Here is a 17,567-nt window from a genome sequence, read left to right as displayed (position 1 = left end):
GAAGACTATGCAAGGTTGTAGAGTATTCTGGAAGAATGTGGATGTATATAGGAGTATGAAGAATGGTATGGAACAATCTAGAAGTATTTAGAAAAATATGGTAGGAAAGATATTTGTAAAGAAGGTTCTGTATGATTAATCTGAACCGTTGATTAGATTTAAACCTAACCATCCATTAAGGAGGTGGATGGCTATAAATAGGGGTGAGAGTTAGAGTTTGTGTATGTGTGAATTATTTGTAACAAACACTGGAGCAATAAAGTGTTCCTCCACCAAAGCTTCCTTTCTCTTGTGTTCTCTTGTATTCTTAGCTTTTATTGCTAATTATTGAGGGTTAGGCTGACTTGGTCTTAGCTCAAGAGGTTGAGTAAGTCCAAGTGCCGGCACAGTAGCGTTGGAGTGTGTCCATGGCTGTGACAATTTGGCATCAGAGCAAAGTTTGAGAGGGAGCACAAGTCGCTTGTGGGTATGGCTTCTAGTATCACCATGGAGCATGTTGAATCTCAAACGGGAAGGACTCTAACTTCTTAGAAGAGAGAGTTTCTGTGTTGGAGAATGTTCTATCCTCTATGGATAAGCGTTTCCAAAGGATAGAACATGATAAGGAGACCCTCGAGGCACACGTATTAGGAGAACTAGATGCTTTCAAAGAAAGCATGCTCCAAATCGAAGAGATGCTTGAAAATTCCTTAAAGCTATTTGAGGAAGTTCGAATTTGGTTCGAGGAGGCAAAATCTCGACCAACCATTATAAGGGAGACCACAAAGATTGATCTCCCCAAGCCAAAGGAGTTCAAGGGCGTAAGGGACGCTCGCGAGGTGGAGAACTTCCTATGGCAAATGGAGAGGTACTTCGAAGGCCAAGTGGTGGCCGAAGAAGCAATAAAGGTACGTACTGCAGTTCTCTACCTTTCTGATAATGCTACTTTGTGGTGGAGGAGAAAGTGCGTAGATATGGAAAAGGGTACTTGCAACATAGCCACATGGGAAGATTTCAAAAGGAAGTTGAAAAGACAATTCTTCCCTGAGAATGTGGTTTATGAAGCAAGGAAGAAGTTGAGGGAGTTGAAGTACAAGAGTACAATTAGCGATTACGTAAAGGAGTTCACTACTCTCACGCTTCAAATCCCCAACTTAGCATCAGAGGATGCATTGTTCTTCTTCATTGATAGACTCCAACCTTGGGCAGAGCAAGAACTACAAAGAAGGAATGTTAAGGATGTTGATGAGGCCATCGTGGTGGCCGAATCACTCACTGAGTATCATAGGGGAGACTCTAAACCCAAGTCTTCCTCTAAGCTTAGTTCTGCTAAAGGTGGGGGAGACAAGGGGAAGAGTTTCTCAACCAAGAAGGAAGGAAAATACTCTTCAAAGAAAGAGTACGATGTAAAAAAGAAGGCTTTCGTACCCAAAGGAGGATGCTTCGTGTGCAAGAGACCACACCAAATGAAGGATTGTCCCAAGCTAGGGACTTTGGCATCTATCGCCGAGGAACGAGAAGCTCAAACTCAAGTAACTGAGTGTGTTGGATCTATCCAACACATAAATGCTGTGAAGGGCAAAGAGGCAAGCACTGCAGAAAAGTAAAGCTTGATGTATGTCAAAGCCTTTATCAATGAAAAACCTGTCATGGCTATGATCGACACTGGTGCTACACACAACTTCATCACGCCTGATGAAGCAAAGAGGCTTGGGTTGAAGATCACCGAAAAGAATGGCTGGTTCAAACCCGTGAATACCAAGGGTGAACCCCTTAAGGGAGTACCAAAAGGGGTTGAGATGACTCTTGGTTCTTGGAAGGGCCTTTTGGATTTCTCAGTAGAACCCATGGACGATTTTAAAATAGTTATCGGGCTCGATTTGCAAAGGAAGGCAAATATAATACCTATGCCATACTACGTGGAGAAAAGGTCTCCATGCATGGTCCCTACAGTCTCTAAAATTGGTGGACCACCGATACTTTCTGCTATGTAACTCAAGAAAGGGTCCAAGAAAGGAGAGATTATATATTTGGCTCTATTACAAGAGGAGTCAACATCCGAAAGAGAAGACGATCCTCCCAAAATCAAGGAAGTCCTTGAAGAAAATAAGGATGTGATCCCTCTTGAGTTGCCAAAACAACTACCACCTAGAAGGAAGGTGGACCACATGATTGAATTGGAGTCAAGAGCAAAGCTGACTGCCTCAACACCTTATAGGATGGCACCGCCAGAACTCGAGGAGTTGAAGAAGCAACTCAAGGATTTACTAGATGCTGGGTTCATCCGTTCATCGAAGGCACCTTATGACACACCAGTCTTATTCCAAAAGAAGCATGATGGTCCATTGAGACTATACATCAACTATCGAGCACTTAACAAGGTAACCATCAAGAACAAATACCACATTCCTTCGATAGCCGATTTGTTTGATCAACTTGATAGAGCCAAGTAGTTCTCAAAGCTAGATTTGAGGTCAGGATATCACCAAGTGAGAATTGCCGATGGTGATGAGCCTAAGACCACCTGTGTCATGAGGTATGGATCGTATGAGTGGTTGGTGATGCCTTTTGGCTTGACCAATGCTCATGCGACCTTTTGTACCTTGATGAACGAGATCTTTCGACCTTACCTTGATCAGTTTGTAGTGGTCTACTTAGATGATATTGTTGTCTATAGTAATACCTTGGAGGAACATGTAGAACACTTACGAACCGTGTTCAAGATCTTGCGAGAGAATAACCTATATGTGAAGAAGGAAAAGTGTTCCTTTGCAAGGGACGAAGTCCACTTCTTGGGACACATCATTAAAGATGAAACTCTTTGTATGGATCAAGGAAATGTGAAGGCTATCAAAGAGTAGGAGTCACCAAATAAGGTATCTGAATTGAGTTAATTCCTTGGGTTGGCTAATTACTATCGGAGGTTTATCAAGGGATACTCCGCCAAGGCTGCACCATTAACTGATCTTCTCAAGAATAATCACTCTTGGGAATGGTCAAAGGAGTGTCAAAAGGCCTTTGATGAGTTGAAGGCAGTTATCACAGAAGGACCAGTACTAGCACTACCCGACTACTCAAAGGTATTTGAAGTCCACACTGATACTTTTGACTACGCTATTGGAGGAGTTCTGATGCAAGAAGGACATCCCATCGCCTTTCAGAGTCGCAAGTTGAATGATCCAGAGAGGCGATACACCGTCCAAGAGAAGGAGATGACCACAGTAGTGCATTGTCTGAGAACTTAGCGTCACTACTTGCTTGGTTCACACTTCATCGTCAAGACAGACAATGTAGCTACAAGCTACTTACAAACTCAGAAGAAGTTAAGCCTTAAACAAGCTAGGTGGCAAGATTTCTTAGCTGAGTTTGATTTTGAATTTGAATACAAGTCAGGCAAGACTAATGTGATAGCAGATGCGCTGAGTCGCAAGGCTGAGTTGGCGGCCCTTTCTATGGTTGAAGGAGATATTATGTATACCATCAAGGAAGGATTGCATCACGATCCATTAGCCAAGAAGTTGGTGGAGTTGGCTAGAGAAGGTAAGACCAAAAGATTTTAGTTAGAAAACAACCTTCTCTACACCAAAGGGAGAAGACTATACGTCCCTAAATGGGAAAATCTAAGAAGAAAATTAGTGAGGAAATGCGACGACATTAAGTGGACTGGTCACCAAGGTCAGCGAAGGACCTTGACACTCATTGAATCTTCTTATTATTGGCCTTAAATGAGAGATGAAGTGGAGAGCTATGTGAAGACTTGTCTTGTGTGCCAACAAGATAAGATTGAAAACAAGGCACCAAGCGGATTGTTGGAACCTCTGCCTCCATCAGAGCGACCGTGGGAAAGTGTCTCTCTAGATTTCATCTCTGTCTTACCGAAGTCCGAGGGGTTTGGATCTATTCTCGTGGTAGTGGATCAATTTTCGAAGTATGCTACCTTTATACCTGCCCCTACTGACTGCACTGCAGAGGAAGCAGCACGACTATTCTTCAAGAATGTGGTGAAGTACCGGGGATTGCCTAAGAGCATCATTAGTAATCGAGATCCACGCTTCACAGGATGACTATAGACAGAGCTGTTCAAACTCCTTGGGTCGGAGCTTCATTTCTCAACAAGCTTCCATCCTCAAACCGATGGGCAAACTGAGAGAGTGAATGCCTTACTTGAGTGTTACTTGAGGTATTTTGTAAGCGCTAATCAGAAGGATTGGACAAAACTCCTAGACATTGCCCAGTTCTCATACAATCTGCAAAGGAGCGAGTCTACAGGGAAGAGCCCATTCGAGATTGTGACTGGACAACAACCGCTTACACTTCACTCTCTTTCTTCCTCTTACTCAGGGAAGAGCCCTGGAGAATTAAGTCATGGGAAGAACAAGCAGATGTCACTCGTTCTTACCTCGACAAAGCTACCAAGAGGATGAAGAAATGGGCAGATAAGAAGAGGAGGCATGCAAGCTATCAAGTGGGAGACAAGGTAATGATCAAACTTCTTCCACAATAATTCAAAGTCTTTCGCAAAGTTCATAAGGGTTTAATCCGCAAATGCGAAGGGCCATTTGAGATCATTGGACGTGTTGGGAAGGTTGCTTACAAAGTACAACTCCCTCCCTCTATGAAGATCCACCCGGTCTTCCATGTGAGTATGCTTAAACCATATTATGAAGACCAAGACGAACCGAGTAGAGGTAACTCTAGTCGTGCTCCACCTGTGGTGATTAGATCCTTTGATAAAGAAATCGAAGAGATCTTAGCTAATCGCATCGTACGATGAAGAGGGGTACCACCAAGTATCCAATACTTGATCAAGTGGAAATGGCTCCCGATAACCGAAGTTAGCTGGGAAACTCATGAAGATCTGTGGCAATTCCAAGAACACCTAGGGCTCTATAATGAACAAAATGCTACGAGGATATCTTTGATAGCCTTCACCTTTCCTTGCAAAGGAACACTTTTCCTTCTTCACATGTAGGTTATTCTCTCGCAAGATCTTGAACACGGTTCGTAAGTGTTCTACATGTTCCTCCAAGGTATTACTATAGACAACAATATCATCCAAGTAGACCACTACAAACTGATCAAGGTAAGGTCGAAAGATCTCGTTCATCAAGGTACAGAAGGTCGTAGGAGCATTGGTCAAGCCAAAAGGCATCACCAACCACTCATACGATCCATACCTCATGACACAGGTGGTCTTAGGCTCATCACCATCGGCAATTCTCACTTGGTGATATCTTGACCTCAAATCTAGCTTTGAGAACCACTTGGTTCTACCAAGTTGATCAAACAAATCGGCTATCAAAGGAATGGGGTATTTGTTCTTGATGGTTACCTTGTTAAGTGCTCGATAGTCGATGCATAGTCTCAATGAACCATCATGCTTCTTTTGGAACAAGACTGGTGCGCCATAAGGTGCCTTCGATGGACGGATGAACCCAGCATCTAGCAAATCCTTGAGTTGCTTCTTCAACTCCTCGAGTTCTGGCGGTGCCATCCTATAAGGTGTTGAGGCGGGCGGATTTTCTTCTGACTCCAATTCAATCTTGTGGTCCACCTTCCTCCTAGGTGGTAGTTATTTTGGCAACTCGGGAGGCATCACATCCTTATTTTCTTCAAGGACTTCCTTGATTTTGGGAGAAACGTCTTCTCTTTTGGATGTTGACTCCTCTTGTAATAGAGCCAAATATGTAATCTCTCCTTTCTTGAACCCTTTCTTGAGTTGCATACCAGAAAGTATCGGTGGTCCGCCAACTTTAGAGACTGTAGGGACCATGCATGGAGACCCTTTCTCCATGACGCATACTATGTCGTAGTATGGCATAGGTATTAAATTTTCCTTCCTTTGCAAATCAAGCCCGATGACTATTTTAAAATCGTCCATGGGTGCTACTGAGAAATCCACAAGGCCCTTCCAAGAACCAAGAGTCATTTCAACCGCTTTTGCTACTCCCTTAAGGGGTTCACCCTTGGTATTCACGAGTTTGAACCAGCCATTCTTTCCGGTGATCTTCAACCCAAGCCTCTTTACTTCATCAGGCGTGATGAAGTTGTGTGTAGCACCAGTGTCGAACATAGCCATGATAGGTTTTTCATTGATAAAGGCTTTGACATACATCAAGCTTTTCTTTTCTGCAGTGCTTGCCTCTTTGCCCTTCACAACATTTATGTGTTGGATAGATCCAACATACTCAGTTACTTGAGTTTGAGCTTCTCGTTCCTCGGCGATAGATGCCAAAGTCCCTAGCTTTGGAGAATCCTTCATTTGGTGTGGTCCCTTGCACACGAAGCCTCCTTCTTTGGGCACGAAAGCCTTCTTCTTTTCATCGTACTCTTTCTTTGAAGAGTATTTTCCTTCCTTCTTGGTTGAGAATCTCTTCCCCTTGTCTCCCCCACCTTTAGCAGAACTAGGCTTAGAGGAAGACTTGGGTTTAAAGTCTCCCCTATGATACTCAGTGAGTGATTCTGCCACTACGATGGCCTCATCGACATCCTTAACATTCCTTTTTTGTAGTTCTTGTTTTGCCCAAGGTTGGAGTCTATCAATGAAGAATAATGCATCCTCTGATGCTAAGTTGGGGATTTGAAGCGTGAGAGTAGTGAACTCCTTTATGTAGTCGCTAATCGTACTCTTGTGCTTCAACTCCCTCAACTTCTTCCTTGCTTCATAAACCACATTCTCAGGGAAGAATTGTCTTTTCAACTCACTTTTGAAATCTTCCCATGTGGCTATGTTGCAAGTACCCTTTTCCATATCTACGCACTTTCTCCTCCACCACAAAGTAGCATTATCAGAAAGGTAGAGAGCTGCAGTGCGTACCTTTATTGCTTCTTCGACCACCCCTTGGCCTTCGAAGTACTCTCCATTTGCCATAGGAAGTTCTCCACCTCGCGAGCGTCCCTTACGCCCTTGAACTCCTTTGGCTTAGGGAGATCAATCTTTATCGTCTCCCTTATAATGGTTGGTCGAGATTTTGCCTCCTCGAACCAAATTCGAACTTCCTCAAATAGGTTTAAGGAATTTTCAAGCTTTTCTTCGATTTGGAGCATGCTTTCTTTGAAAGCATCTAGTTCTCCTAACACGTGAGCCTCGGGGGTCTCCTTATCTTGTTCTATCCTTTGGAAACGCTTATCCATAGAGGATAGAACATTCTCCAACACAGAAACTCTCTCTTCTAAGAAGTTAGAGTCCTTACCTCTAGGCTCACTTGAAGAACGAACCTTCTTGCCTCCCCATTGAGAAGGAATAGCATTCCTTCCCCTTTGAGACTCAACGTGCTCCATGGTGATACTAGAAGTCATACCCATAAGCGACTTGTACTCCCTCTCGAACCTTGCTCTGATGCCAAATTGTCTAGCTTGGGACAATCCTTCATTTGGTGTGGTCCCTTGCACACGAAGCATCCTCCTTTGGGCACAAAAGCCTTCTTCTTTTGGTCGTACCACCAAATATCCAATACTTGATCAAGTGGAAAGAGCTCCTGATAACCGAAGCTAGCTGGAAAACTCGTGAAGATCTGTGACAATTCCAAGAACACCTAGAGCGCTATCATGAACAGAACGCGACGAGGGCGTCTGCGCATTAGGTGGAGGAGAATGTCACGGTAAATTTTATAAAGTTAAATTTAATAGTGTTTGTATAGTTTTCTATGGTGTTTGAGAACGCTCTAGATGGTTCCGAAATGTACTAGAATGTCCTAGAAGGTCCTGGAATACCCTAGAAGGTTCTAGAAGACTATGCAAGGTTCTAGAGTATTCTAGAAGAGTGTGGATGTATATAGGAGTATGAAGAATGGTATGGAACAATCTAGAAGTATTTAGAAAAATATGATAGGATAGATATTTGTAGTGAAGGATCTAGATGATTAATCTAGACCGTTAATTAGATTTAATCCTAACCATCAATTAAGGAGGTGGATGGCTATAAATAGGAGGTGAGAGTTAGTGTGAGATGTGTGAATCATTTGTAACAAACACTTGAGTAATAAAGTGTTCTTCCACCAAAACTTCCCTTCTCTTGTGTTCTCTTGTATTCTTAGCTTTCTTGATAAGTATTGAAGGTTAGGCTGACTTGATTTTAGCTCAAGAGGTTGAGTAAGTTCGAGTGCCAGCACGATAGCGTTAGAGTGTGTCCAAGGCCGTGACAATATGGAAGGAAACTAGATACTATCCTTTTTTTTTTTTGGAAAATACTCACATTATGACATTTTCATGGCTTAGCATTCGATGGTTCCAGAACGTTTGGATCATTAAATTATCCCATAACAAAACATGTTTTTTAAGTTTTTTTAATAATTGCTAAATAGTCTTTTTTTTAGTTTTAATTACAAATTAACCCCATATATTTTATTTAATTATAAAAACTATTTTTTATTTTATAAATTATTATTTTATTATTCATCTATCATGTTTATTAACAATAAAAAACAAAAACAATAACGAATTAGATATTCCATTGATCGTAATAAACCTTTTGGTCATTCCAATCAATTAAAAGTTTATATTTGATCCGTGACGTTCGTGATGAACCATAAAATCGTGTTTCCTTGAAAATCAATCGATTGAATTATCAAAACAATCAATTGAATTATAACTCAATCGATTGGATTACAATTTATCACAAAACAATCGATTAAAAATTGCAAGGCAGCATGGTTTTCGCATAAATCAATCGATTGGTCATATTACCCAATCGATTGAACGATGAATTAAATGTGAATTTTTTATAATTCAATCGATTGTTTATACTTTTCCAATCAATTGAATGCTTTATAACAACCTGAGGTCTCACAATTAAATCGATTGCTTTTGTTACGTGAATTTGGCAAATCCATATTGTTTTGGTGAATTCAATCGATTGAATCGTGAGACCTCTGGTTATTTTGAAGCATTAAATCGATTGAAAAGTATAAACAATCGATTGAATTATAAAAAATCCACATTTAATTCATCGTTCAATTGATTGGTAATATGACCAATCGATTGATTTATGCGAAAACCATGCTGGCCTTGCAATTTTCAATCGATTGGTTTTTAAGGAAACACGATTTTATGGTTCATCACGAACGTCACGGATCAAATATAAACTTTTAATCGATTGGAATGACCAAAATGTTTATTACTATCAATAGAAGATCTAATTCGTTATTGTTTTTATTTTTTTTATTTTTATTTTTTTTTACCAGAGATAGGAGACTCGAATCCGCAACCTCTTAATTGAGTATGTGGAGACTATGTCATTTGAGTTATAACTCATTGGCTTATTGTTTTTATTTTTTATTGTTAATAAACATGATAGATGAATAATAAAATAATAATTTATAAAATAAAAAATAGTTTTTATAATTAAATAAAATATATGAAGTTAATTTGTAAATAAAATTAAAAAAAAAGACTATTTAGCCGTTATTAAAAAAACTTAAAAAACATGTTTTATTATGGACCATTTAATAGTCCAAACCTCCTGAGACCATCAAATTCGATGTCCATTTTTATATATATTGTAAACTTTTAGATGATTGATCAAACATATTTAATTAAACATATCAATTCACCTTATAGTCCACAATGCTATCTTCACGCAAATGTGTCATGAAAGTATTCACCTTTCTTTTTTGGTCATGGGATTTGCCCTACAATCAGATCCGACCCAGAACCCGCCCCACCCAACTATCGTATCATGGCAATCGTGCAACTAGACAACTAGATTCCTCTGATCTCCTTCCGATTTGCCACCTGATGCTTCACGCTCTGCCCAGGTTTCCGCCATCAATACCCGATTCCTCTGATCTCCTGAAATCTGGACTTGTTCTGGCACAAGACCTATCATGGACGGCCGCTGCTATCTCCGCGAAAAGATCGGCACTCGGGCAGCGCACACACCTGACACTACCTCGGACAGTGACGCGCCGTCGCTCACTCCGGCGAGCCCAGCCCCTCCTGGCATCGAATCGGTCCCTTTCTCCTCTTCTCTGGATGGCGGCGTCGAGGCTGATTCAGAAAGCGCTCTCAACCGACGAGATCCGCTCTTTGACACGTCATTAATCTGTTCTTTACTCGTTGCTGCTTGCTTTCTTCGCTCCACTACTAATGACTCCATGAACGCTGCTCATGTTCAGCGCTTCATTTCTATTTCTTGCCCAATGAACTTGCCCTTGTTGGAGTACATTCCCTTCTCCTTCGGTTGAGTGCTGCCATTTACTTCCTTGCTTCAACATCGCTGCTGGGGATTCACTCCCGGATTGGCTCTATTCTGTTCTCTTGATAGGTTGAAACCGAAACCTGTACATTCATGCTTATTTGGCGAACCCTAAACCTGTTCTCTTCCAAAGGTAAACAATCATATTCCCTTCCCTAAGTTGTTATATTCTGCTGTCCAGTTAGCTGCACTAGTTATAGCTCCCATAGGACTGACCTCCTGTCTTTGAAACATAAATTGGTTTCTGATCTTCCATATTGCCCACCATGTAAAACTGATGCTGCTTATTAGTTCCCTCTGCAAATAACCTCCTTCCTTCCTAATCCTTTTCATAGTTTCTAGGAACCAACTGCCAAACGAGGTGACTATCTTATGAGTAATGTATTTTTTTTTAAAAAAAAAAAAACACTTCTTTGAGGGACACCGTTGGTCTTTGTACACAACCAAATGTCAATATGTGACTTTTATTATTGGTTTATATTTTAAAAATAAACCTAAAATTAATTTATATTATTAATTATTAATAAATAAAAACATTACACTTTAATATTATTAAGATATTATTATAATTTACTTGTATATTATTAGTATATTTTTTGGAGCCAATAAAAATATATATTGTAATTTACCACAAAGACCAGGATTAACCTGTATATATAGATGTAGATTCAAACAGTCATCAATGAGATTCTTCACATCATCATTATCTGCTCCATATGTTTTTCAATGCTTGTTATTTTCTCTAAGTCAAAATCTTCTCTGTTGTAGATCATAAAGAAGACTGCTGCTGACTACATTGGCATATTGGTTTCTATAAGATGACTTCTTCTTCTTCTTCTTCTTCTTCTTCATCCACTGCTCCTCAATTCAAATATGACGTCTTCATAAGTTTTAGAGGTTCAGACACTCGCTGTGGCTTTTTCAGCCATTTGCTTACAGCATTACGTCAGAAAAAGATTCATGTATATGTAGATTATAACCTTAAAGAAGGAAATGAAATATTACCAGCACTTTTCGCAGCAATTGAACAATCACAAATTGCATTAGTTATTTTCTCGAAAGACTATGCCTCTTCGAAATGGTGCTTAGAAGAGCTTGTCAAAATAACTGAATGCCAAAAAGAGAAGGGTCAAATCATCATACCTATTTTCTACAATGTAGAGCCTTCAGAAGTGCGACATCAGAAGAGGTCCTATGCAGAAGCATTTGTTAAACATGAAAACATGAAAATGATTTCAAGGACAAAGTCAATAAATGGAGAGCTGCACTGAAGGGAGTCTCAGGTTTATCAGGATTCCATTCCAAAAATTTTAGGTTTGTGTTTCTTTTTTTAAATATATGACATTTTTGTTCTAAACTTTTGAAATGCACGAGCTATTTTTTTTATTTTTTAGATAGAAATTAAACAACAAACATCCAATCATAGGTGAAACTATAATTAATCTTTTTATAAGTTAGAAGAATTTTTCAATTTCCATTAATAATAATGATGATATGATAATGATGATGCTCTTTTCTTTGTCAGCAGAAGTGAGGAAGAAGTTGTCAAACACATTTTGAAAACTTTAGATGATATGCACCCAGCTTATGACTTTCAAGGCCTTGTTGGAATTAATAAACCAGTCGACGAACTTGAGTCAATAGTTTTTGCCAATGGCTCAAAAGATATTCGTGTTATAGGAATTTGGGGCATGGGTGGCATTGGTAAGACTACTATTGCCACTGTATTATTTAACAAATTGTGTTCTCAATATGAAAGTCGTCATTTCCTAGCAAATGTCAGAAAGGAGTCAGAGAAGTGGGGAATAATTCAATTAAGAGACAAAATTCTTTCTGTATTCACAGACGAAAAAGATTTAAACATTGGTGTTCCCAACGGAGTACCGAAACATGTTTTGAGAAAACTTCGTCGCAGAAAGATTCTTGTTGTTCTTGACGATGTTAGTACTTCTGATCAAATCACAAACTTAGTTGGAGGACATAATTGGTTGGGTCCTGGTAGTAGAATCATTGTTACAACTAGGGATAAACATGCAATTTGTAAAGAAGCAGATGACATATACAAAGTAAAGGCATTGGAATCTAGTGATGCCCGACAGCTGCTAAGTTTGCATGCCTTTGATGGAACTGATGGGCATTGCCTTGAATTGCACTGGCATAATCTTGTGTCGAAAATGGTTGAATATGCTAAAGGCATCCCATTAGGATTGAAAGTTTTGGGTTCTTTTCTTTATGGCAAATGCTTTGAAGAATGGGAATGTCAATTCCAGAAGCTTCAGAAAATGCCCTTTCCAGAGATTCATAATGTGTTGAGATTAAGTTATGAAGGATTGGATCACCAAGAGAAGAGCATATTTTTATATGTTGCTTGTTTCTTCAAAGAGGATGAAGGAAAGGATACTGTAGAGAATTTATTAGATGCTTGTGGTTACTCAACATCTATTGCATTAAAAACTCTCCAAGATAGAGCTCTTATAAGTATTCAACATTGTGTATCCATGCATGACTTGATTCGAGAAATGGGCCGATGGATTGTGCGTCAACAAAGCATCAATAAGCCTGGAGAACAACGTCATTTATGGGATCCTCATGACATTCATCGTGTATTGAAACATAGAGAGGTATGAAAACTTTTATTGTGACATTTTTCCATTTAAAATAGATAAAATAATTAAAGAAAATTCTATGGTTATTATTCCATGATACATATAATTAAGTAGATTTAGTTGTTTTGGACAGGGCACGGACCATATTGAAAGCTTAACCTGGAACATGTCAAGTGTTAGTGCTGACATAAGCCTAAGTCCTCATTTGTTTGCTAGAATGGAAAATCTAAAACTTCTGAGGTTTTATTTCAATAATAATAATAATAATAGCAGTGATTATTACTATTATTATTATTATTGTTCGGATAATAACACATGCCAAGTGCATCTTCCAGAAGGTCTTGAAATACTGCCACAGAAACTACGACTCTTTCATTGGGACAATTACCCTGCGAAATCCTTTCCAACAACATTCAATGCAGAGTGTCTTGTTGAACTTCGTATGAAAGAAAGTCGCGTTGAAAAGCTCTGGGATGGTGTACAGGTAAGTGAAAAATTATATTGTACTATATTATATGTGGGTTTACTTCAATTCTTTATTCAACTGCATTCAATTCATGCGAAATCAAATTATATTACACGAAATAGATAATGTCATTCTTATTTTTGATAATGCCGATATACAATGTAAAAACATCAAGTATGATCATGTGTGAAATGACATTATCAAATTATGAAAAAGAGAATCACCGAATTGGCCACTGAGTTTCCAAAACGGTTCCCTCAGATGAAAACTTTTTAAAACATAGTGATGTCATTTCTCCCACACTCTGAATGATTTTCCAAAATCAACTACACTTTTTCAACGGGTTCCATTTGCATATCTGAATATCCGATGACTCCACCATTGCACATGCATGATGATGCATTTATAATTCAAATCATTAATTAGATGGACGACTAGGATGTATACAAGATATTCGATGCCAAAATTATAAAAGAAAGTTAAATGAATGAAAGTCAATCTATTATCCTCTTGCCAGCTAATCCTTAATTTTGTAGAGTTTAATCTAGTTATTTATTTTCTGAATCAATTACTAGCATGAAGCATCTAATTTTGTATATTTTTATTCATTTTAGGATATACCAAATATGAAAAGGATTGTTCTTAATGGATCCAAACAATTGATCGAGATTCCAGATTTATCTAAAGCCTTGAGTCTTCAAGAATTAGAACTCATGGGATGCATAAATTTGCTTTCGGTTCACCCATCAATTTTTTCTCTCCCAAAACTTGTTACGGTGACCCTATGGAATTGCCGAAGGCTTGAGAAACTTCCAGGTGAGATGCCTTAATATAAAAGTAACATTATTAGTGTTAAATGAACAAATCCCTTTTTAATATCTCCCAATCAAGTTTTCTTTTTCAGCTTTTTTCCCCCTTCTCATATGTTGCACTAATTTTTTCCTCTTTCTCCTCCCCATCCTTATGATTGTTGTGTTTTCTTTTTAACATTTTCATTCTTTTGTGTTTTTTTTTTCTATTTTTTTATTTTATTTTTTTGTATTGATTATAGTATTGTTAAAGATATAGCTATCAGTATAACTTCTCCTCTCAGCTCAATTTTTCGGAACAAGTAATTTTGTAACATGGTATTAGAGTTTCAATAACAAATTTCAAAATTCACATAATTTCAGAAAAAGTTTTCTGTGAGAGAAAGTATGCTAGAGATATAAGTAATTTATATGACATCAATGCTTTAAATATATTCCCTTAAGATTTTACTAATAATTGTCATTTGTTATCTTGTTAAATTTATTAATATTGGAAACATCTAAATTCTTTTTAATAAATACATTATAAGCTCATTGAAATTTTTTTTTTCTTTCTTACGTTTACATGGTTTAGGGTGGTGTGAAGTGAAGAAGGAAGTATTGAGTGAAGCATCAGCATCATCAACATCATCGTGCTCAGGATCATCACATACTTCCCGCTCCAAGCTTCAATACTTAAACTTGGATGGATGTGTGAATCTGATGCATCTGCCAGACAGCTTTTCTAATCTCACCACTCTTAAAGTGCTTTATCTTGGAGGGTGCATAAAGTTAGACGCATCAAATCTATACATCTTATTTGATGCCTTATCTTCTTTAACACAGCTAGACTTGGATCAATGTGATAAGTTGTATGAAATCCCACATAACATCAGCAACTTATCATTGTTAGAGTCGTTATCACTCAGGGAAACTAACGTGAAGAGCATTCCAGAAACCATCAGACACCTTCCACGCCTCAGAAATCTCTACTTAACCAGTTGCACGGTGCTCCGGTCAATGCCTCGAATTCCACCATCCCTCCATTGTTTAACAGCCAATAACTGCAAATCGTTGGAGAGAGTGTTCACTCCAACACCTGAACTACTCCAACAACACCTCGCATTCTACGAAAAGGAGTATTATATTGGAGGCACGGTTTTTTCATTCAGGAATTGCCCAAATTTAAAGAAAGATTCAATTGATGCTATTCGTGAATATGTCAAGTGCTGCAATGAAGAGAAGAGATCAATGAGAGATGCTAGGAGTGTAGGGAATAAGAGAAAGCGTCATTGATGCATGCATGCACACACAAGAAACATTTCCCATGCTCACCTCTCTGTTTTTGTTTGTTTTTGTTTTTTGTTGCTTAATTGCTGAGTTCTATTTTCTTGCTAGTTGTAGTATGTATGCACATTTCTGAGATTGTTGGAGTTCTGACTACAATTTTTGGTTAATGAAGACAAGCTGACTATTTTTTGTTATCAAATATTTCTGTTCGTAAATTACACACCGAAATCATCATTTACCTGTATTACATGTACATAATTATCATATCAGAAAAAAAAATCTCAAGTTCTCCATGCATTTGTGTTACCTTAAGCATTAGTATAGCTTGTTTTTTTTTTTAACTTTTCATTACCTTATGAAACAATTATAGTAACATTACAATCATTATTAATTAAAATTCGCCTAACTAACCATATTGACCCAATAATAATCAAAAGAAACTAAGACAGAAGATGGTAATTGACAAGTAGTCAAATTGTATCTTGTTTAACTAAAGGGTGATTTTATTGGAGGAGATACGACCGTGGAGGAGGCTGACCAACTGCAGAGGAGCAAGAAAAAACTTTGAAATGATGGGGGCACTTATATCGGAGAGACTTTCAGGATCCCCAGAAAGGAGGATTGAATGTACGAGAAGACCACTTTTGTGGGAGTCAAAGGAAGAAGGAACATATGCTGACCTGGTAATTCATGGTAGCACAGAAAACAATGAGGACTCTGAAGACTCGGATGAGGAAATGACCAACGAAGGGGAGTCTTACGATGAAGAGGAATCGGGGATGATGGAAGAAATGTTGGATTGGAGCCAAGCACAAAGGGAAGCTTACAGGAGGGTACGAAAGGAGGAGAGAGCAATTCCTTCCATCACTGTGAACCGTTTACAGAATGGCATTTTCAACATCCAAGTAAATAGAGCTGAGAAGAAAAGACTAGAAAGGTCGTGGAAACATACCTTGATTATCAAGTTGTTGGGAAGGAGTAGTGTTTCTTACGGGGTACTTAAGAGAAGGCTCGACACAATGTGGGCGAAATCTGGAGGGCTAGACTTGATTGATCTAGGGAATAACTTCTTTGCGGTCAGGCTATTCAATGAAGATGACTACTGGTATGTTCTAGAAGTAGGATCATTAGTGTTCCGGTCAACCCGCTCTCTGCAAGTCTATCGTGCTCCATATGCTCTAGGGCCAGTGGGTTCTGGCGTTCTGCTTTGACGGATGGTTAGTGACTTAGTGTTCCGGTCAACCCGGTGAGAATTGGACCGTACCAAACTGCTTCGGTTGAAGGCGAATCTACAACGCTCCAGCTCTCTGCAAGTCTACCGTGGTCCATATGCTCCAGTGCTACCAAGTGTCAAACTTGTGATATTTGGAAAATTTGTCAAAATGCTTCAAAAGGGGTTCAAATGCTTGCCCCAAAAAATACAAGGAAGATAATCATAGTTACCACTATGATGGGATGCTTCTTACTATTATATAAACAAATTATAATATATATAATAATCTTTTATTTTACTTATATTCAATTTATTTTAATTTTAAAGTCTCTCATTTTAAAATTAATTATATTTTATTTAATTATAAATTTTATTAAATATATACAAATTAAAAAAATAAACAAAAAAATTTATTAATCACAATTTATTTTTTTTATGATTATATGATATCTATTAATATTATTTTTTTAATAAATACTCATAGTATATAATAATAGGTAAAGACTCACATGTAGTTGTCTTCATATGAAGTTAATAATTGAAAAATTTTAGATGATATTTACTTATTTAGTCAAACTTGTCAAATCATCTAATAGTTCTTAAATATCAATTTCACATGAAAATAATTGTATGTGAGTTTTTACCTATAATAATATAATAATACAATACATATAAACTAATTAATAAAGTATTAAAATTTAAAAATGATAATTATTTTTATAAAAATAAAATAAGAGTACTTATAATAAAAAAATAATTAAATTTTATATAATTATTTAATTATACCGGATTAATCGGTTCAACCGGTAACTCACCGATTGAACCAATGATCCAGTAACCCAATAATCTTATACCGGTTCGGTTCTCATCCATTAGGCTGGTGTGGAACGCAATAATTTGCATGAGTTTAATGTAAGATAGACTTGTAATTACATTGCTCAACAAATATTTTTATGTTTTGGCCTTGCAAGTAAGTGGACAAATTTGGCCCACTTTTCCCCCATACCTTGGAACTCTGGCCTGTTTCAGT

At 38.0% G+C, this 17,567-nt stretch overlaps 1 protein-coding gene across 1 annotated transcript; it reads left to right on the top strand.

Annotated features, from left to right (window-relative positions):
* Positions 1-10,168: 10,168 nt before the first annotated feature.
* Positions 10,169-15,515, top strand: LOC107627842 (disease resistance protein RPV1-like). Its single transcript, XM_021117070.2, has 6 exons — positions 10,169-10,307; positions 10,943-11,444; positions 11,700-12,795; positions 12,914-13,264; positions 13,861-14,062; positions 14,630-15,515. Exons 2-6 carry the CDS (start codon positions 10,993-10,995, stop codon positions 15,328-15,330), a joined length of 2,802 nt encoding a protein of 933 aa, XP_020972729.2. The 5' UTR covers positions 10,169-10,307; positions 10,943-10,992; the 3' UTR covers positions 15,331-15,515.
* The last annotated feature ends 2,052 nt before the right edge of the window (positions 15,516-17,567 follow it).

Source organism: Arachis ipaensis, chromosome B2 (genome assembly GCF_059453495.1).
Source record: "Arachis ipaensis isolate K30076 ecotype BB chromosome B2, ASM5945349v1, whole genome shotgun sequence".
Classification (NCBI taxonomy): domain Eukaryota; kingdom Viridiplantae; phylum Streptophyta; class Magnoliopsida; order Fabales; family Fabaceae; genus Arachis; species Arachis ipaensis.
Note: the sequence above shows the minus strand (reverse complement) of the source record. Positions and strands in the feature narration are given on the sequence as shown.